The sequence below is a fragment of the Onychostoma macrolepis genome, chromosome 14, assembly GCF_012432095.1.
Source record: "Onychostoma macrolepis isolate SWU-2019 chromosome 14, ASM1243209v1, whole genome shotgun sequence".
Classification (NCBI taxonomy): Eukaryota; Metazoa; Chordata; class Actinopteri; order Cypriniformes; family Cyprinidae; genus Onychostoma; species Onychostoma macrolepis.
The window spans coordinates 8896463-8917785 of record NC_081168.1 but is presented as its reverse complement, the minus strand read 5'-3'; the positions used below and the strand labels follow the sequence as shown (position 1 = coordinate 8917785).

Sequence of the window (21323 nt, the reverse complement as noted above, 5' to 3'; positions counted from 1 at the left end):
GTTCATGATGTTGTCATCAAAATACGAAAAGGATTTATGCAGATAATGTCCAAAAACCTTACTTAGGCATTATATATTTATTTAAAATGCTACATTCTTTAGTAGAATTTTTGTTTGATTTTTAGTTGTGTATTAACCTTTAGAATTAAGCTATGTATTATGACGCTGCTGTGTTACACACACATCTACAGTCCCAACTACATCCTAGAGATGATCTGGTCCTCTGTAACTACCTGGTTAAATCATCTGCCTTTTTTTCCCTTTACTGGTCTCGGCCTCCCTCCAGCCTTTCCCACCATGGTGGACAACCACGTTGGACACAACTCCAGCATGGCCTACATGGGAGGCATGGAGCCTAAACCAGTGTACCCACCGCCCCAGGTCACCCCCTCGAGGTACTCCCCAGTCCCGCGCCACATGCTGGGGGAGGAGGACTTCACCAGGTCAGAGTCATGGATTTACTTATCTATTCACTCACAATCACTCACTTCTTCACTCCAGGGTTCCCACGACCATGGAAAACCTGGAAATATCAAGGAATTTTAACATTTCCAGGCCTGGAAAGTCCTGCAAATGGAAATGTTCACAGCTAATATAGTTTTTTTTCTTAAATACTTCAGCTCTAAAATATTTAATGAGTGAGAAATTGTGACCAAGTCAATTGTAAACCAAATTCTCATGGAAACCAACTAGAAATGTATTGGTCAAAATATGTGGGAACCCTGTCACTCACTCAAATGCCACTTTTCAAATGCACTCGTGCACAAATAACAAAAAAAAAAAAAAAAAACACTTGCATGTCCATATATATATTTGATTAGAAAAGAACATTGTTTTCCCACAATCTGTGCTACAGTTCTTCAGCTTTAGTTGTTTAATTTCTTTTTGGCGATACTGTTCACATTTTCTGATGTAACTGGGCAAAGTTAGAACAAATAAAAACGATTTTAAGTAGGTGTCGAGTGTGGGCTGAAGAACGTCTACGAGGTGTGTAATGCCTCTCTGTGGTGGTGTGTTTGTGAACATTGCTTTAACGAACCATGACTGGGTGTATAAAGTCTCCAACACGAATCCCAACACGGCAAACAAACACTCTGGATATAAGAGATGCTTCTGGCATGGGGTCAAATATTTTGAAGTCATGGCCACTGTTGCCTGGAGGTGAGATGGGTTTCACCTCTTTGAGCATGGACTCCCTGGAGCCTGTGAGTCAGCCCGGGCCCCAGAGCTGACTCGTCCCTCTCTTGCCATCCAGCTGAATGCATCCTCACTTCTGCATGTGTGTGTTTGTCTCCGTCTGTGTGCATGTGTGTGCCGTACGTGTCTTCACACAGTATGTCTCTGTGTCTGCTGTCTCTGTGTGTCTGAAAGCGCCCCATTTACTGTGTGATTTCTGTACCCCCAATAGGGCCGAGCCCATTTACAGTGCCATCCACAAACCTCATGGGGACACCAGCCCTCCCTCCCCCCATCTGTGCAGCAGGGGGTCTGGGGATGTGGGCTGCGGCCCCGCCCCGCCTGCTCTGTGTCAAAGCCTGGTCCCGTACACCGGCAGGTACTAACCACTGCTTCTCGCTCTGCCTGGCTTAGCTTAGCATAGCATAGTCTAGTTAACCTGACAGTTAACCCCCGCCCCGTAAGGGCCACCCTCCTTCCCCCAACCTCAGCGCAACCTGCAGCGCAACCTAGGTAAGGCCTTGAGGTGAAACCGCTCCCTGCCTTGAGCCGCGTATTCATTTACGCTGTGGAGGAGATGGGGCACGTTGTTAACTTGTGGTATTAAAATCCTTAAGGCCTGTTCACACTGTCACGAATGTTTGGCAGAAAAATTTGGTCCGCTTTTCGCATACGATTTGTCAGTTCAGACCAATGTGTGAAGGACAGGAGATGGGTTAAATGCAAATGCAGATTCACTGTCTAACAGTAGGTGGCACATTTAGAAAAGCGGGAAACACCTTGGTTATTCTGGGACACAATGCGCTATGAAACTGTACATGGATTCACTGTACATCTATTCACTCACGGTCAATCACTTCTTCGGTCCTGGAAAAAACCTGAAAATATCAGGGGATTTTTTAAACATTTCCAGACCTGTAAAAATCCTACAAAAGGAAATTTTTTACAACAAATTATAGTCTTTTTTAAATACACTGGCTCTGAAATACCAGCTAGAAATTATGAGCACAATCTATAAAATAATAAAAATTTCCTGGAAAACAACTGAAAAATAATCAATTGATTCAAAAAGTGTGGGAACCCTGTCACTTACTCAGATGTCACTTTTCAAACGCACTCATGCACAAATTACAGAAAAATCCTATTGGATGGCCAGTTTTATTCACTGTGAGATGAAATGTAAATAAAATCAGTCGCATTGATGCCATGCAAATGTTTGTGGTGGTCTGAACAGACACATTAACATTCATTCAATTTAAAATGTTTATCGCACCAAATTTTCATACCGGATATTTGTCTTGATGTAAACAGACCTTTAGGCACCTTTAGAGTCAAAAGAGTCACAAATGAATGAGGGCTTTCAACTTTTTACCCCGGTCTAGCCGTGTCTGTCGTGTTCTCAGTGTGCAAATTATTCAGGAGGGTACTTTTGGAACACAGACAGTTCAGGTTTAAAGGGATAGATTTCCTCACCCTCATGTCCTTTCAAACCTGTATGACTTGTATCACTATGAAGATATTTAAAAAAAAAAGACCTATACAGTGAAAGTTTTTCAAAATCTCTTTTTTTTTGCGTTCCACAGATGAAAGAAAGTCATACATTTGAGTAAATAATGGCGGAATTTTCCTTTTTTTTTTTTTGACTGACTTTAATCTTGCCCAACCTAAAGTAAATAGTCTTTTGCTGCTCCTACCATAGCATCTTAAAGACATTTTATTTAGAAGAGTTAAGGTTTTTATAATAATTTTGTGACAAGTAAATCAACAATAAAGTGATAAATATTGCCACTAATTAAGCAGAGGTATCATTCCATACTGATCCCAAAGAAAGCTCTCAAGTAGCCCACTATTGTTTTCTCTTTAGAAAATGCAACTATTTAACGCATACTTACTTTGAAAAGGCTATTAAAATAACTTGAGAATCCTGCAGCCTTTTGCTTTGACTTTATTTGACAAGTCAATAGCATACAATTTGCATTGTAAAAAGCACTATATAAATAATGAATAGAGCTCAACACCCCCAAACTTCCCCTAATTCGAACCCTGCCCATTTTGTACATATGTATAATCCCAGATAGTATGTGAGTCTAAGCCATCCTCCTTTACCAGCCCATATAATGTCCTGGTGTTTTGTGTGTGCTCTTTGAAGCAGTCTTAGTCTGAGTAATGTACTGTGACTGGCTGTCTGGGATGGGTATCATCCACTTTACGTACCACTATGTGTCAGTGCTTGTTGTTCAATCCTTGCATACATACTGTACTGTAGTACAGATTCTGAAATATACCAGGCTAATCATTCAATTTATTTTTCAACAACCCTCACCCAACATATTAACCTTTAGCACATAACTCGTCAGCAGCTCACTTGTCGATACCACTGATCATGCAGTTTATCAAAAAGTATGCACTATTAGCAGATAAACCTACAATTTAGGTCTGCTAGAATCCATATCTACATTGAAATACTAGAACCATACAGAGACCATCAGAGACACTATGCTTTTTTTTTTACCCAGAAATCACTAGCAGTACCCATACAAGTGCATAAAAATGTGCTAAAAAAAACCTAGAACAACATTCAACACAATATGAAGGATACTTGTTTATATGCAAAGCTATTCTTCCACAAGGATGTGTGTGTGTGTGTGTGTGTGTGTGTTATCATGAATGTATATAACAGTACTGTCCTCCTGCACGTGTATGTTTGTATGCTCATCATCGGTGTGTATAGTAGCATTACCGTAGGTGTGACTGAAGCAGTCACAAAAGATTCATTATTCTCCAAACACATAAATACACACTCACGGAACCTTCCAACACAGGAATGTTTGGCTTCTGTTGCAGTTATGTAAATATAAACAGTAGGGCCTGCTCTTACCATAAATGTATTGGGAAGTGAGAGGCTGATTCTGCAGTCAGACTACAAATGAATAGTGGCGCACATTCCTGAAGCTGTCATGATTCATTTGAATGGGGGAAAGCAGGCCACAAACACACACACACACACACACACACACACACACACACACACACACAGGGTGCTCTGCCAATGCCCATCACACACACAGATACACTTAGACAGTCTGTCATAATGTGCTGACATGAACACACACTCCCTTTGACATGCAGCCCAAACATACACACACACAAACACACACATACAATATGAAGCACAATATTTAAACCTACGCAGGGCTACGCCTACCAAAGTACATAAATAGTGTTCTATTATCCCACTTTGCTCTTCACTGTCCCAAAGTAAGCTGTCAAAGTAAGTCTGAACCTTATCACAATCACCCTGGAGGTCTCCCTAGAGGCTAATAAAAGTTGTTTACAGGCATATATACTTTGTGTTGGTGTACAGTGTCAGTTCACTCCTGGAGGATTCTGCCAGTGTGTGTGTGTGTGTGTATATACATGACTCAGTCACAGGAGAGACTCAGATAGGCCCTCTACCCATCTGTGCTTCCCCCACACTAGCATGGCGGTCACGGACACATTTAGATCCCTCCATCTGACCCAGTACACACTAACGGCCTCTTGGCTTCTCTACCAGCTGAATACATTATGGAGATTCGGGGGAGATCTCCCACCCACCATTCGGATTGCAGAACACAGTCGGCCGTGCCGCCAGTCGGACAGGCTAATGACAATCTGCTCGCACACTCATGTTCACAAATGACGGACATGCATTTAGAGATGCTCACAAAGCCAGACAGACATAGAAATGTGTATAAACACACCATCTCAAATTTCAAATAGTTCAGGCCATTTCTGACCATGTTTGATTATGGTTTTCAGAAATGGCTTCCTTGTATGAGTCATGGAGTTTGTTTTTCCATTCAGTGCATTACATCACTTGGTGAGACTTGATGTATTTCATGACTAAAGAGTGCCACATGCACAACAGGGTGAATATGAAGCCGAATAAATACAGGTTGGGAATTTTTGGAAAGAAAGAAAAAAGATTAGATGGAACTGTTTGCACAGAAAGTGCTGAAGGGTAGAGGTGCACCAACCATTTGTAGGGTCTTTATTTTGGAGTTAAAGTCCACATTAGGGGCTTAGTGACCTTTATTAGTCATCTAGTTTACCTCTATTAATAAGCAGTCTTTAAATTTGTAAGCAGATGTAGAGTTGAAAGGCTGTGCATTGCAGTCTATCTGGTTATGGTTCATGTTGCAAACTATAATAGATATATAAATTAAATAACTCAAAACATTAAATAAAATTATTTGTATATTTAAAAATGTAAATAATAAGTGTTAAAGAATGGATGATTCAAAGATTTTGACAGTTTTAAAATTTTATAAAATTGTATAATTCAATTTGTTTTGTCTTGCATACACAAGTGAAGCATGGGCACCATGGGAACATTCATTGTTAAGATCGGTTTCATGCAGGAGAGCAGCTGTGAACTTATTCATTCACTTAATCTTCTCTTTATAATATATAATAAATATGCACAATTCAAATGTTTGAGTTTATTGAGAATTGAATTATTTAAAGAAACGAATACTTTTATTCAGTAAGAATGCACTGAATTGGTCAAAAGGCATTTATAATGTTACAAAATAGTTCAAATAAATGCAGTGCTTTTAAACCTTTCTTTTAAAGGATCCTGAAGGAAATGGCATGGTTTCCACACGCACACAAAAAAGCATATTTATGACCAGATTGTCATATAAGAATAATTTATAGATTTTACATTTTGAAAAATATTCACATAGAAAAGTTGTTTTAAATTGTAGTCATATTTGACAACATTACTGTTTTACTGTATATTTGATATTTGATCAAATAATGTTGCATTGGTGAGCGTAAGAGACTTAAAAAAAAAACTAAAAAAAAACATATAGAGGGGTTGAACAGGGGTACGTTTTGGCAGCTTTACTCAGTGACGCACCTGATTGTAAACTGTTGACACGCTTGGTTTATTCTTAGCTCCTTGGAGAGGCTGGAAATATCTTGAACGTCTCTTGGCGTGAAGTCAAATGGGACTGAAGTAGTGTGTTCTGAGGAAGAGATCGGTGGTTTTTACCCAGAGCTTTGAAAACGAAGAGAGAGCAGCCCATAGCAGCCATGAAAGCCATGAGCCTGTGATCCTGCCAAAGAGAACATGTTTTCCATTGAGAATTATGTCTCTGCGTGTTTCCAGAGAACAGTATCCACTGTGTCCACCATTAATCACCCAACCAGAGCCAATTACTTAGAGCGGAAAGAGAAGCAGACAGACTGCACTGGGGCACTTCAACCCTGTAAACCTCTGAGCCTTGTGGTCATCCTTCAATGAGGTCGGGAAATTTCATCCTGTGGCACAAAGTTGGGGTGGTGGGGGCACATATGCCATAAAGATTATTGGAGTAGGAGTGACAACCATAAACACTCTACAAAAGTTGATATCCGCCATATCCACCTTGTTCTTAACGAAAGAACAGGCATGGTCATTTGTGACTTGAATGTTTGAGGCTTCTGGTGTCAATTGCTCTTAGTAATTTTTAGCTGTACAAAATAGCTCGTTATGCTGCTTGATATTGCAAACAGGTATTTCTTTTATTATTCTAATGTATTTTCATAATGCAAACACACTGGTTTTAGCACAGCACAACAGTTTTAACATTCATTCATAGAAAATAGGTTACCCTCCACGTTGCTAAATAAGGTGGATGAGACAACATATGTACAAAATAGACAACTTTTACTCACTTAATGCACATTTCGGTCTTTCTAATCTTTAATTACAAAAAAAGTAACTTCCTCTCTCCTCTGAAGCAACTTTCCTTGTGCCCTGGCATCACTTAGGCCACATGGACTATTGGATAATGTTAACCAAATAAATAGCTTTTTAGACTTTTATTTGACATGCAGATACAATTACTCATTTACGAATAAGCTACTTTTCATGATCCAATCAATTCCTGATCGATAACTTCAAAATCAAGGATGTGTTATTGTGTTGGACGGTGGATGGTTGGAGTATGTTGATGTGGCTTGGTAAGAGTTAAGTCTTACCCTGTTGCTGCAGGGGTGACAGCGTGACAGGCGATGTGGTGCTGTTTCCTATCACTCCCCCTACACTTAGAGAAAGCACACATATAAACATACGGCACTTCACGGCTGGTCTGGACTGAGATACAGAGTCCTGGGATAATTTTCTTCATAACTCTGCCGGGTAGCTAGCGGCAGGCACCATGTTCACTGTTAACATCTCATCTTCCTTGCCAATGGTAAAGTCCAATGTAGAGAGACGAGGCCGGACAAGCATCACCCTCATGAACAGGTACAGTAGGTCCAGGTAGTGGTTTGAGTGAGTGACTGTTTGCATTTGATAACTGCTTTATATTGTTGTGCACCAGGAAGCTGTGAATTGTACAGCTCTGCAATAGCAACATATTTGCTGTCTGTTTCTTTATTTGCTTTAGTATAAAAGGAATGACTTTTAAATAAATTCTTAGTGCTAACCTCCCATCTTTTTTTATAAAAGCATATGTTCACTTAATTTAGAACAAACATTTATTACTAGACCTAATAAGTGTTTGATCTAGACATTAATAATAATTGCCTTTAATTAACTCAGTTAACATAAAATCAGTTTCATATGCCTCTGTTTTCATTCATTTTATTACTTCTGATTATTATTTAATCAACCTGATCTTAGTGTTTAATCACAAAAGCATTTGGTATCCAGGTTGTGTGCCATTCAGAAATGAATTAAATTTAAATTGAGGTAGCAAACATAGAATTGCAATTTGAACTTGAATTATTATTTTTTTTATTTTATACCAAGAATGTATAGAATAGAATGCTTTATAGAAGCAATGTTTGTGAAAAGAAACTTTGAATATTGGCTTGATAAAGTTTTCTTGAAAAAAGATTTGAAGGTTTGTATGCCTGATGGTAGAAGCAGGGTGGTACAACACTTCATTTCCCAGAACCCATTGCCAACTGCATTTAAATTCATCTTCAGTTCATTTCAGTTTTCTGTGGAAATTCAATGTCTTGAATTACAAGTGCGCAAACATTTTCAGTTTTGAATTATTCACAACCCTGTCTGGTATTTCTTAAGGATTTTAACAGGTTTAATTGTAATGTTTGTTTGTAAAGTATCAACCTTGCATGTTCAAAACAGGATAACCAAACGAAATTCATTCTTGTTCGAGTTAATCAATCACAGATGTTTAGCATACATGTTCAAAATGAGTATGTGTGTGAGAGCATTTTCAATTTGTCAGCTTACAGCAGGGATAAGACTACAATAGAGAGGAACTAAAAAATAACATTGTGTACAAGAGATCCATCAGAGAGGCAGAATGCAGGGAGCTGTTGTGCAGGCCATGGTTTTACAGTGTGTCATGTAATAAAGAGAGGTAAAAAAGGTGATTTAAAATCTGTTTACCACCTTCATTAATTGATTCACACTCCAGTACACCACATTCAGTTTGTATGTTCACTATGTATGTTTCATATATGGACAAAACACTTCTTACAAGCATAACTCGTCCGCTCACATAAAAGTGCTGTTTTCATCATCGTAAAGCTGTACCATGGGCAACGGAGGTGGAATGGCTCATGTCAAGAGCCAGCCGAGTTCTGTGGTAATACAGAATTCTAATGAGAAACATGCGTACTGCACTGCTGAAAGCTGGGAGCTGTCAATACAAACCTGGATGTGTGTTACATTTTAGGGAACTAGTTTTCATGTGTTTCTGCAGTACATTCGGAAAGGGTTTTTGACGAATGTATTCGAGTCTTGCTGGTGTGCCAGATCTGGGCAGTCTGGAATGCTTCTCTGCCTGCAGATGAATCACGGCTGCTAAAACAGTACCGCAGTCCTGCACGAGGCAGGGATGAGCTCAATGTGTGAATGCGTTTTGTGCCCGAGTGAGAAAGTGTGTTAGTTATCGGTGTGTATGTGTTAGCTCATTTCTGGAACAAATCTGGAGCACTTGCTGTTTAGCTTTGTTGTGGATGAAAGTTTGCCAGTCTCCTCTAGTCGTGACTAGAGCGTTGTGTGCTCTCATGAATCTGTTCATCTCGATTTCCGCTCTCTGTAAGCGACAGGAGGAAAACGAAATGCAAAATAATAATTTACCTTCTGGCTAGACTGAAACATTATTATTGTTCCTTTGCCCTCTGAATTCTCATTCTTTCGTGCTGCAGTCTGGGATGAATGAAGCTTTGTGAATACTTTTGAAACATGTCTAAAAACCACCCCACTCTCAAACTTCTTAATGTGGTTTTTCCACTATATTTCTTTTTTTTTTTTATTGCACATACATGTCTGTCTTTCGTCCTCTCCCTGCTGCTGTGGTGATCCGAGTCCATCCTGATCTCTGATACTGTTCTTCTGCTTGGCAGGGAGCCGCGGAAGATCCTGCTGCACAAGGGTTCCACAGGTTTGGGATTCAACATTGTGGGCGGGGAGGACGGAGAGGGCATCTTCGTGTCTTTCATCTTGGCAGGTGGGCCAGCCGACCTGAGCGGAGAGCTGAGGAGAGGAGACCGCATCCTGTCGGTCAGTAACTGTCCATGACACTCAAGTTCAAATAGTGAAGATGGACAGCATTAAAATTACAAGATGTGTCTTGTGAAGTGTCTTATATGGAAGCCAGTTTCCGCTTGGAATAAAAATAATTGAAAGGGTAATTGCAATATTTTATCTCCTAATTCTAACTTTTTTTTATTTTTTATCCCGAGGCGGAAACCAGCTTCCATAGTCTTATGTTCACCAAGGCTGCATTTATTTAATCAAACATACAGTAAAAACAGAAATATTGTGAAATGTTATTACAATTTAAAATAACTTTTTTAATTTTAATATATGTTATACATATGTGACCATTGGACCACAAAACCAGTCATAAGGGTCAATTTTTGAAATGTATACATCATCTGAAAGCTGAATAAGTAAGCTATCCATTGATGTATGGTTTGTTAGGATAGGACTAACTATTTAAAAATCTGGAATCTGAGGGTGCAAAAAAATCAAGATATTGAAAAAAATCACCTTTAAAGTTGTCCAAATGAAGTCCTTAGCAATGCATATTACTAATCAAAAATTATGTTTTGATATATTTACAGTAGGAAATTTACAAAATATCTTAATGGATCATGATCTTTACATGCATAAAAAAAAATCTATAATTTTTTTACCCATACAATGTCTTGTTGGCTATTGCTACAAATATACCCGTGCTACTTATGACTGGTTTTGTGGTCCATATTTTATAAAATGTAATTATACCTGTGATTGCAAAGCTCCAGTCTTCAGTGTCATATGATCCTTCACAAATCATTCTCATATGCTGATTTGCTGTTTAAGAACTATTTGTTATTATAACTGTTGTCAACAGCTGTGTTACTTAATATTTTTGTGGAAACTTACATTTTTTCAGGATTCTTTGATGCATAGAAAGAACTGTATTGATTTACTCCCACTTTCAATCTATAATGCATCCTTGGTGAATAAAAGTATTCATTTCTTTAAAAAAAAAAAATTGCACTGACCCCAAACATATATATATTCTTTAGTGTATATTATATGAAAAGAAAGAGGAATGGATTTTTTCATGATTCCTAATACAATCTGCTCTTTAAATTGGTATGAAGTTTTAGAGCTGACATTACATCATGTGATTTGCGTGAGTGTGTGGTGTGTGGGGGTTGTTGTTTTAATTTGTTACCATGGTATTGTCCCAGGTGAATGGTGTAAACCTGCGCAATGCTACCCATGAGCAGGCTGCTGCTGCACTGAAGAGGGCTGGACAGACGGTGACCATTATTGCCCAGTACAGACCAGAAGGTAGAGTGGCTCTTTCAGTCTGTATCCATGATGTTTGTCACTGCAAAAGAAACTGTGCTCCCTAGAGGACAAATACATGAGATTAACAATGACAAGAGATTTGAGCTGATGCATGCAAGTTAGCTTTTTATAGGGTCTAAAAATATGCAATGATTCATTTAAGAGCAATAAATCATTTAAAGTCTGATTCTAAGAAAAGATCACCTTTGTACTTAGAAATATTATGTGAGATTATTGCATCAAGACCCCAAATCGCTCTCACTTTCTTCACACACCCATGTGTGCCTGTTGTGTCTTGCCTGCCTCTGTAATCACTCCATCACAGTGGCATACTACTGCATGTCCCTTTAAGAAAGGTGAACTACTTAGCCTCGCCTAGTTTTATGAGAAAGAATCCTTATTTGCAAATGAGGACATTCAGTGACTGATGATTGGCTGGCTTTTGAAGAATTAAGGGGGCAGATTTTTGTTTGACATACTCTGCTCAGTGAAGTGTTCAACTGAACTATGCATGGAAACAGCGTGACTGCGTTTAAGTTTCTTGGAATTCACTGGACTGAATCCTAATTTGAGTCGAATCTTTTTAAAGAGCTGGTTAGATTCTAAATATCTTTTTATAAGATGAATCACGGCTGCAACAAATTGAACTAGGAGTCTTGGATTTTGGAACATTTATAGCCTATTATTATTTTCATTAACGAAACTAATCGGAAATAGGCCTGTGTGTGGCTTGATCGTTACGTTTTAATGTGCCACACCGTGCGATGACATAAAAGAATCACTGAATCCGGTTCTTTTAAATGAACTGTTCAAAAGAACCGATTCACGGAACTGATTCGGACTTCCCAACACTCGTTCACTCGCTTGAATGAAAGTACTGGGATGAAACTGTGCCAGAAGTAGGAGGGATCAACCTGAGGGGAAAAAAAAGAGGGGGAAAAGAACTAAATGGACTAAAAACCACAGCGTGAAGGAAGAGCCTGACTTTACCGTATCTGAAAGCTTATTTTCGGCGCAGGGTTAGGTTTCATTTGCTGGATCACGAGAGAGTCTCTCTGACAGGAGATATGGAATAAGCGCGCGCTGGTCGCGTGAGCGGGACAGATTGAAATCCCGCGTCTCGAGCGCGAATGAAACTCGGTTTTAAAGAAGAAGGTGCCGCTGTTGGAATGGGAGGAGCGAAGCAGGACAGACCGAAACATTTTCATTAAACTCTTACTATTTGTTTACCTTTCGTGTCGATTTGAAACTTAAGAAAACGTTTTTTTTATCCTCACGCCGATGTGCGGCATTCGCTAGTTTATTATTTATTGTTTGACTCGTTGTATCTTACCTAAAATGTTTTTGGAGTGAGCTGGACAACGAGAGGTTGAGCTGAACACAGCGCTTTAGCCGCCGCCGGGTAAGATCACCTCAACTTATATTCATAGAGTATTTTCAGGAAATATCTGTGTAAATTATGGAAATCACAGTGTGGTTTTATTATACGTTAAACTGGCGGTAGAATTGCTTTATGTGCTTCGATATGCTGTGCTGAAAAGGGAAAGCGCCGCTGTTTGTGTTCACAATGGATTTCTGTTGTCTCGAGTTACATGTTCAACATAGTGTATTGCGTTTAAAGATTAATAAAAGTCATGAAAACAACTTCTGAAGCTGCTCAGCCGTTGGGCTGACGTCATGAAGGTTGTTTCTATCCTAGTATGTTTAGTCAGTGAAGGTTTGTGTTGCTGCGAGACACCGGTAAAGTTTGCTCGAGGAGTTCGCGAGAAGTGTTTATATTCAAACCATAAACACGACCAAAGACGGCAGCAAGTCATTTAGTGCTTCATATTTTGTATTATCATAAGCGATATGGTGCTTCCATTCAGTAAGAAGAGTAGGGTAGTTCACCTTTGAACTAAACTTCAGTTCTGCCAGTATGATCCGGCATATTTGCACTTTGAGGCCTGACGTTTCTTCGTCATGTTTGTTCAATGCGTTATTATATGGACCTTCCTGCAGATATCAGGAGGACAGGTGCAGGGAAGGGCCCATTCAGGAAGTCACTTCACCTAAAAATGCTAAACATTACTGTCAACTTCTAGTTTATTGGAAACTGCAACACAAATCTTTGTAATAGTGTTTATCTTGTTTATGTTAAATGTGTTGCTGCTGCTTATGATTTGACACTTTCAAATAATTTCTCTCTAGACCAATAATATCATGTCAAAGATGGTGTTAACTATCTGTAAACACTAATCAGAAAACATGGATGGATTTGACTGGCACAGAGGATAGGAAATCAATTAGTCCTTGACAGGATTTGAAGTGCATTAATAGCCACTGTAACTAAAATGTAGTATGTCAGTGCATAGTTCATTCTCTGGTGTCTATGTGAGCAATGACAGGAATGTTGCCGTGTAAGTTATCTGTTTCGGCACGCTCTCCCTCATATTCCTCCTTAGTCAGACACTCCTGGAGTATAAATGGCCTGCCTATCCCTCCCAAGGGCTCTTACGTCTACGTAGAAATAGAAGTGACACATTAATTTGTGCCAGAATAGCTCATTGAATTAGGTGGGAACCAGCACTATGAGAGACATTATGGCTTCTTACTTGAGTGTGTGTGTGTAAGAAAGGGACATAGTCTATTTGTAGACTGGCTTCTGTTAAAATTTGAACTCCTCTTGTCATACATTAACTTAGGGGGCAGTGATTGAACTTGAACTGTGAAGCATTTGTTTCTAGCAGGGACAAACGTTCACAACACATTTTCTTATTTGCCCTTGCATTCCACGTTAAGCACATAAATTACACCTTATATTTTTTAAACTATTAAAAGGAAATTAGCCATATATGTTTTCAAATTCCATGCTGTTGATCTGACTGCCAACTTACTGCAAATTTAAAATTATTTTTTGACCTTGTACTTTTTAATGAATATCATAAATCAATCTGGCGGTGAAATGACAGACTTCTCCTATCATTTCCTCCACTTAACACTGCTCCTTTCTTACGGTCAGCTGTAACCTCATCCAATCAACAACCAATGAGTAGATTGAAGTCCCCAGTCTGCATTTGTTTTTCTTTTCGATAATTCGTTTAATTTTAATGTACGTAACGATGCAGAAAAGATTGTCACTACTTCAGGTTGCATCTTTTTTATCTAATTGATACATAATGCACTGGAACACTAAGAGCAACCAAATCTTGTTGCAAATCATTTTTTGCATCATTTGCAAAATAGCCGTTATAGCTCCATGTTAAAAAAAAACAAAGAAAAGAAAAGAAAAACATTAAAGGATCTGGACATCGAAATAAGGATGAAAACTCTAAACAAAAAAGGCACTTTTTCAAACAAGTTTTTATTTTTTTTGGCATAACTGTTTCATGAAGTTTAGTTCTTTTTTTGGTTACACTTGAAGGGGTGTGCATAAGACTGGCATGACACCTTCATAATCATGACATGACACATGTCATGAATATGAAGGTTTTTTATGCATGTTTATGACAACTGTCATTAAGTGTCATTCGCTCAGTTAATGCAAAGATGACATTGTTTGAGATGTCTTTGTTATGGGTTAGGGGTAAGGGTAGGGTTAGGTTAAGGTTAGGTCAAGTAATGTCATCTTTGCATTAAAAAAGACATAACTGAGCGAATGACACTTAATGACAGTTATCATAAACATGCATAAAAAACCTTCATATTCATGATATGTGCATGTCATGTTTATGAAGGTGTCATGCCAGTCTTATGCACACCCCTTCAAGTAGAGTGTTACCCTGTTTTTTTTTTTAGGGATATTATTTTTAGATATGTATAGTATATCTGTTATATAATTTTTTTTTAGGGATGTATGTCTGAACTATACTGGCTACCGACTGATATTATTTATTTATTTTTTTATGAATATTGGTTGTATATCGACTGGTAGTGATTGGCTTTGCTGTCATCTTTGCTGTCTCACTTAAGGTAATCTTCAAAAACTAATAATTTAATGACAGTGTTAAATCTAGTCTTTAGCAAGTCACAAAATGAATATGCATTTTTTTCACACTGTACATCATTATAATAAAATGTCTTTTCGCATGGAATTAATTCATAAACCTGACAAAATAATCAGAACTCTGTTTGTGGTACCAACTTGCATGCCTGTTAAGAGGGCTGTATTAATCATAACCTAGTCCCTATACATGCTTTCACATTGAAAGCACATGGCTGCAATATTATATAACTGCATTGACAAAGAAGCAGCCTGCAGCCAATCCCCATTCCCCAAAAATAAAAGCCCTGCACATAATGAAGGCAAGTGAGGCCATGTGAGTGTGAGGCAGAGCTGGCCCAGATTCTCCCCAGATCTTGTGTTGACGGGTCACACTTAACGAAGACCTTGCGCTTTAGCATTAGCCTTTGAATGTTGTGAACTGCGTGTCTGACAGGCTGAGAGGACCCAGCTGTCTGTGTCGTCTGTCATGTGTATTGTATTACCCGTAGAGTGTCTGACCAGTGGGGTGAATTTACTTTCTGCTTTATTCTTTATCAGATGAGTGCAGTGGATTTGAAGCTATTGATGTCTAATTAGAATAATAAGCTTTATATTGAAAACCAGGTTCTCTCTAATGCAGTATATTTAGCTTCTCTTTTTTTGCTATAATTGTTTTTTCAAGAAGTTTGCCAAGCCATTTCCTTCCACCTCTCTGCTGGGGTGTTCCCCTGGTTACAGGCAGGTGGTGTCAGGTTACTTTACCTTGCCCTGTCATTCCAGCATGTTGTTAACCCGTTTGTGATAGACAGGGCGTTTACAGAAGCGCTCCCTGCAGGCGCAGTTTCTGCTGACAATGAAGTCCAAGTTTCGACTTTGTGTTGAGCTTTAGACTTGGAGTTACTGCCATTATGAGTTTTCAAGTTCTCATATTCTCATAAAAATTGGAATTCCTGCCTCAGGTTCTGTTTTTTTGGAAGATCCTTGGATACAAGGTTACAAAGCAGGTTAAAATCATAAAGTCTTTCTTAAGGATGATCTATATTGAACTTACAAGGTAAATCCCAGTGCTTAAGAAAACAATAGTCTTTCCTTGGCTATGCGTTATCCTTGTTTGCTCGTGCATTTCAGTGTGTAATTCGGTTGCTAAGCTTTTGAGTTGCCTGACCACACTGCAGCAGAGGTGTACACGTTTAATTAAAAGCCCGCCGAACAATTGGCCATCATGCTTCAGTGCTGCTCCCTAAAACGAGAGCCTTGTTCACTGTGAAAAATGATTATGGTCCTGACGTTTGTTGGAGGTTTTCATTCCTTTATACTGAATAGTGCATGTTCTACTTAATTAATATGCATAATTAATTATCTGGCAGGAGATATTAGCGTATAGCTCATGCAGATACATGATTAATATCCATCTGTTCTCCAGGTCATTAATCAGTTCTCAATAAGCTGCTGAGCTGTCCTTCTCTGCCCTGCGCTACAAGCACATCCACTCATAAAACCTGGAGCAAAGCCCAGAATATCACTGTAAATATAGGTGTTGCTGACGGATTGTGTGCCTTGTCTCTTTCCAGAATACAGTCGTTTTGAGTCCAAGATCCACGACTTGAGGGAGCAGATGATGAACAGCAGCATGAGCTCTGGCTCCGGCTCCCTCCGCACCAGTGAGAAACGCTCCCTCTACGTCAGGTATCCTCTTCATCCTTGAATTCGTTCATTCACTTCTACAGATATTTGATAGATATCGCAATAGTTCTTTTTCGATCAGTGGAATCTTCATGTCAATCAAACAGACAATACAAGTAAAATTCTAGTTAAAATAATCAAGGCATGTTTTCAGCAGTTGAGTATCAGTTTTCTTGCATTTAATACCAATGAGGCACCATTTATTGCTAAAAAGTGTTCAATTATACATTTTCATCATCAACACATGCAGTTTTGTTTGTAAAAGATATCCTAAAATTCCTGGATAATATTATTGGCATTCTTGGAAATTTTATAATTTTTACCTGAATAATTTCACCAGTGTTTACAACTTTATGGTAAGTATTCTATACTTATTCAACCAGATTAAATGAAGAGAAGTGCTCACTGTAAAGAAGTTTAGGGTTCATTTATGGGACTATAACCAGTGTCTCTGGACATGGCAGTGGGAATGTCCAGCAAATGGTATATAAAGAACCAAGGGAATCTACAAAACAAATCCAAGGTGCAACAGTTTGCAACCACCTCTCACCATCTGAGTGAAAATGGTCTTCATGGTAGAAAATGCAAGAAGACTCTTGTTTTGGTGTGTGTTTTGCTGCCTCTGGCACTGGATACCTTGAACCTGTGCATGGCATCATAAAATCAGAGGTCTGTCAAGTCTTTTTAGAGCGGAACATTCAGCCCTGTGTTAGAGATCTGTAATCAAGTCATAAGTCCAGAGTTCTCCAGCAGGATAATGAGCCAAAACAGGCCTCAATAAACACTTAAGAATGGTTGAAAATAAAACTCTGGAGTGTTCTGAAGTGGCCTTATATGAGTTTGAATCCAAATGAACATCTGAAACTAACTGCTGGGAGAAGCACCCATCAAACCTGAGAGAATGGAGCATTTTGCCCAAAATGAATGGGCAAAACTACCAGCCATTGATTAGGTTTAATGATAAGATCTCATATTAAAAAGCAGTTGACATTTTGATGTCTTCTAAAGAAATGATCAATGTCTGATAATAGTTTTAACTTTCCATATTATAGTTATGTGCATAATAAATATATAATCCACCTAATGAATGTGTGGCCTCCTGATGATGGCTTGCACCTAAGGTGAGCTGTGCTCAACACAGCGTTCAGCTGCTGCGGGTTCATGAGTCAGTTGACCACACGTGTTAATGTTAAGTGTGAGATCTCAAGGCGTTTTCACATTCCTGCGAATGAAGTGATGAGATAAGTGTGTCAGAATGGTACAGGTGTGTCAGTCAGTGCTGATCCCACCCTGCGCTGCTCCATCTTAAAACAGGCCCGATGTTGTCCTCAGTTTAGCTGTGTAGCAAACTATGTGTGTGTCTCGGTGGGCTTGTAATTAGTGTGTCCTAAGAGAAAGGTATGTAGAAAAACCGGAAGACTTGCTCCACTGGTTTTGCTCCTTTCATTTGGATTTACCTGTCTGACAAGGTAAAAACATTCAGCTTAGAAAACAATGCCTGACTGTGTTTCTGTACTCAGCGTCATCTGCCATCTGGTTTCTCTCTCATGATTTTATGTGGATCTTCCATCACCATTGTGCCCTTCTGTGCTTAACCCCAGGTTGATCCGGGGGACTGACTGTGCAGGGATGTAGCAACAATAAGAAAAATAGTGGCAACATTTGCCCAATAGATTTACTTTTATTCAACAAGGACACTTTCAATTGATCAAGAGATAGTAAATATTTAAAAAATGTTACAAAATAACATTTATAATGCTACAAAATATTTAAATTTCAAATAAATGCTTTTCTTTTGTACTTTCTATTCATCAAAGAATCATATAAAATGTATCACTGTTTCCACCAAAAAATTAGGCATCACAACTGCTTTCAACTTTGATAATCAGAAATTTTCTTAGTTTCTTTAGCATGAAATCAGTATATTAGAATGATTTCTGAACGATCATTTGACGCTGAGTAGTGGCACTGGCTGCTGAAAATTCAGTTTTGCCATCACAGTAATAAATTGCATTATAAAAATATTAAAATAGTTATTTTAAATTGTGATAAAATGTGACCGTATTCATGTTTTTTTTGTTGTTGTTTTTTTTTTCTCAATTAAATGCAGCCTTGGTGAGCGTAAGAGACTTTCAAAAACAATTAAATAATTGACCCCAAACTTTTGAACAGTGCTGTAAATTTCAAATTAATCTTGCAAAATGTGGGAGGATGTACATATATATTTCTAAAGTGGTTGCTGTGGCTTTGGTAGGAAGTGTATTGTAAGTTGCTTTTAGTGAGAAAGCATCTGCTAAACAAATTTAAACAACAAAAAGGTGCAGATGTCCAATGATGTACTGTTGTCTGTGTATGTGTATTCCCACACCCGTCCTTTAATCAAACACAACAGATGTTTTACAATGAAACCTGAATACTCACTCTTCTAGTGCACTGTTGATGTATGTATTGTTTCTTTTGGTTTTCCCAGGGCTCTTTTTGACTACGATAGAACCAGGGACAGTTGCCTCCCTAGCCAGGGCCTGAGTTTCTCCTATGGGGATATCCTGCATGTCATCAATGCCTCCGATGATGAGTGGTGGCAGGCACGGCTGGTTACACCCCATGGGGAGAGTGAGCAAATTGGGGTCATACCAAGCAAGAAAAGGTACAGTACTGCCAACAAGCCCAGACAGAATTACAGCATTTCCCCTGTAGTAATTGAGTTGTGTTCATTGCCAATCATACAGTATATATATATATATATATATTTTTTTTTTATCCACAGGGTGGAAAAGAAAGAGCGTGCACGGTTAAAAACAGTCAAGTTCCACGCAAGGACGGGCATGATTGAGTCCAACAGGGTGAGTGAGTCGTCCTCCTGCTCCTGTGACCGGCTCATGGGAGCTGCCCCACTTCCCCTGAGTGTGGGATTTGGTGGCTTCTCATAGTATCCTGGAGGCTCCTGTTACTGAGAATCTCATTTCTCACAGCCACACAAACAAAAGCTTACAATTACAAACATGCACTGTGCCATCATAATCAGCTATGATGGTTAGATCAATTCTTCTCAGTTCTGGTCCTGGAGGCCCCCCAATACTTCACATTTCTGATGTTTCCCTCACCTGATTCACCTTTTCTGCTCATTAGTAAAGTGCTCTATAGCCCTATTTGGATGGGACTAGTTTTCTAAACTGCGTTTGAGTTTAGATTCTTATCACCCGACAACTGTGATTTTCATGTACCAAATCGGACGGGACTAACATCTCCGTGTTTATAACAGAGGTGGGAGGGTCAGTTTTGTACACCTGGGCGTTGCATAGATCACGTGCTCTGTATGCGTGCATTGTGTGTAGTCATTTGGATTGATTAACATTAGTATAACCAGTTTTACTACAAATACAATAGTTCAGCTATGGCTAGTATAGCAAAGCCGTGGTTAATTTAACTTTTTTTTTTTTTTTTTAAACCATGTTTAATTTTTGTAAAGGTACATATGTAATTAAAACATTATGCAGAAATGAAGACGAGTTATCTTACCTGACTGATATTACAGTAGCCAGTCTTAACAGTTTACGTGATCTGGCTCTTGATTTTATTTTTTTATTTCTTTGCCAGAAGTAAGAGCGTTCATGGTAGGGGTGTGAATTGTCACTGGTTTCACAATTCGATCTGATTACGATTATCATGCCATCGATTAGATTCAATTCAATATCACGATGCATCATGATTATATCAAATTTATTTTGTGCATTTTTATTAAATTATAGAAGCAGGCTACTTTTTAAAGTAATTAAAATTAAGAATTTTTAAGAAATTAAGAATTTAACTAAATATAGCTTCAAAACATACAAGCAAATATAAAGTAATAAAGGGGGAAAAAGACAATTACAAGTGATAAACAAAAAGTACTTTAAGTATCTGAGAGTGCTTCAAGTATCCGAAAGTTTACAGACAATCATAGTTGTGGGTTTTTCTTTTTTCCTCAGCATTATTGCCGTTTGAATGCTACTGAGACATTATTATTATTATTATTATTATCATTATGAGATCATAAACAGTGGCAGCTTTAGGCTAATAGGCTGCATTCACACTAATGCAAGATCTATTTCGACATATCAGATGTTTTGTCCTGATCTGAAAACAAATTGTCGGCAATCACAGACATTCACATTTGGACAGGATTAGTTTTCTCAGAGGATCACAGAGTTTGCCGAAAAACAGTAGGTAGTTTGCTCTGGAATTATTACAGAGGTTATGTGAGAAAAACACAAACGTGGCAGATTCAGACAGGATTAAATAGCAAAGTATGTCTGTGAAACAAATTTCTCTAACGACTCCCTGTAAAACAGTCCCGTCCGAATAGGGCTTATGACCTGAATTGACTGTTGGAGGCTCTCTAGAACCAGGATTGAGAAACACTTTATTGTATCTTAAAAGGGTAGTTCACCCGAAAATAACAGTTGTCATTTATTTACCTTCATGTTATTACAAACATGTATAATTTTCTTTCTTTCATTAAACACAAAAGGAGATGTTTGGCAGAATTAACGACATAAGGGTGAGTAAATAATGACCAGATTTTATTTTTGGGTGAACTAAACTTCTAAGGGTGAAGTGTGTAATGGACTGGTCAGGATGCTCAAACAAATAGCAATGTTTTGAACGTACACAGTGTACTTTCTTTAAAGAAATAAATAAAAAGTCTCCATATGGCAT

General features: G+C 38.5%; 1 protein-coding gene and 1 long non-coding RNA gene across 9 annotated transcripts in view; one reads left to right on the top strand and one right to left on the bottom strand.

The window, feature by feature from the left end:
• dlg3 (discs, large homolog 3 (Drosophila)) overlaps window positions 1-21323 on the top strand; it is a 90313-nt gene that overhangs the window by 60313 nt on the left and 8677 nt on the right. For 3 of the 7 annotated variants that reach the window (XM_058797147.1, XM_058797146.1, XM_058797145.1), the window contains 6 exons: window positions 287-443; window positions 9535-9691; window positions 10876-10978; window positions 16514-16628; window positions 19096-19272; window positions 19393-19468. In XM_058797147.1, coding sequence (XP_058653130.1) covers window positions 287-443; window positions 9535-9691; window positions 10876-10978; window positions 16514-16628; window positions 19096-19272; window positions 19393-19468 — 785 coding nt within the window. Of the gene's footprint in view, window positions 1-270; window positions 444-1408; window positions 1556-9534; window positions 9692-10875; window positions 10979-16513; window positions 16629-19095; window positions 19273-19392; window positions 19469-21135; window positions 21166-21323 lie in introns of all 7 variants that reach the window. The other 4 variants (XM_058797141.1, XM_058797142.1, XM_058797144.1 and 1 more) reach the window with 4 other exon arrangements.
• LOC131552931 (uncharacterized) lies at window positions 9526-12374 on the bottom strand. 2 transcript variants are annotated; one of them, XR_009274076.1, is made up of 4 exons: window positions 11969-12374; window positions 11183-11323; window positions 10860-11039; window positions 9526-9664 (listed from the first exon to the last, which is right to left on the bottom strand). It is a non-coding gene; the product is annotated as an uncharacterized LOC131552931 (long non-coding RNA). The 2 variants fall into 2 exon arrangements; XR_009274077.1 differs by lacking the exon at window positions 11183-11323.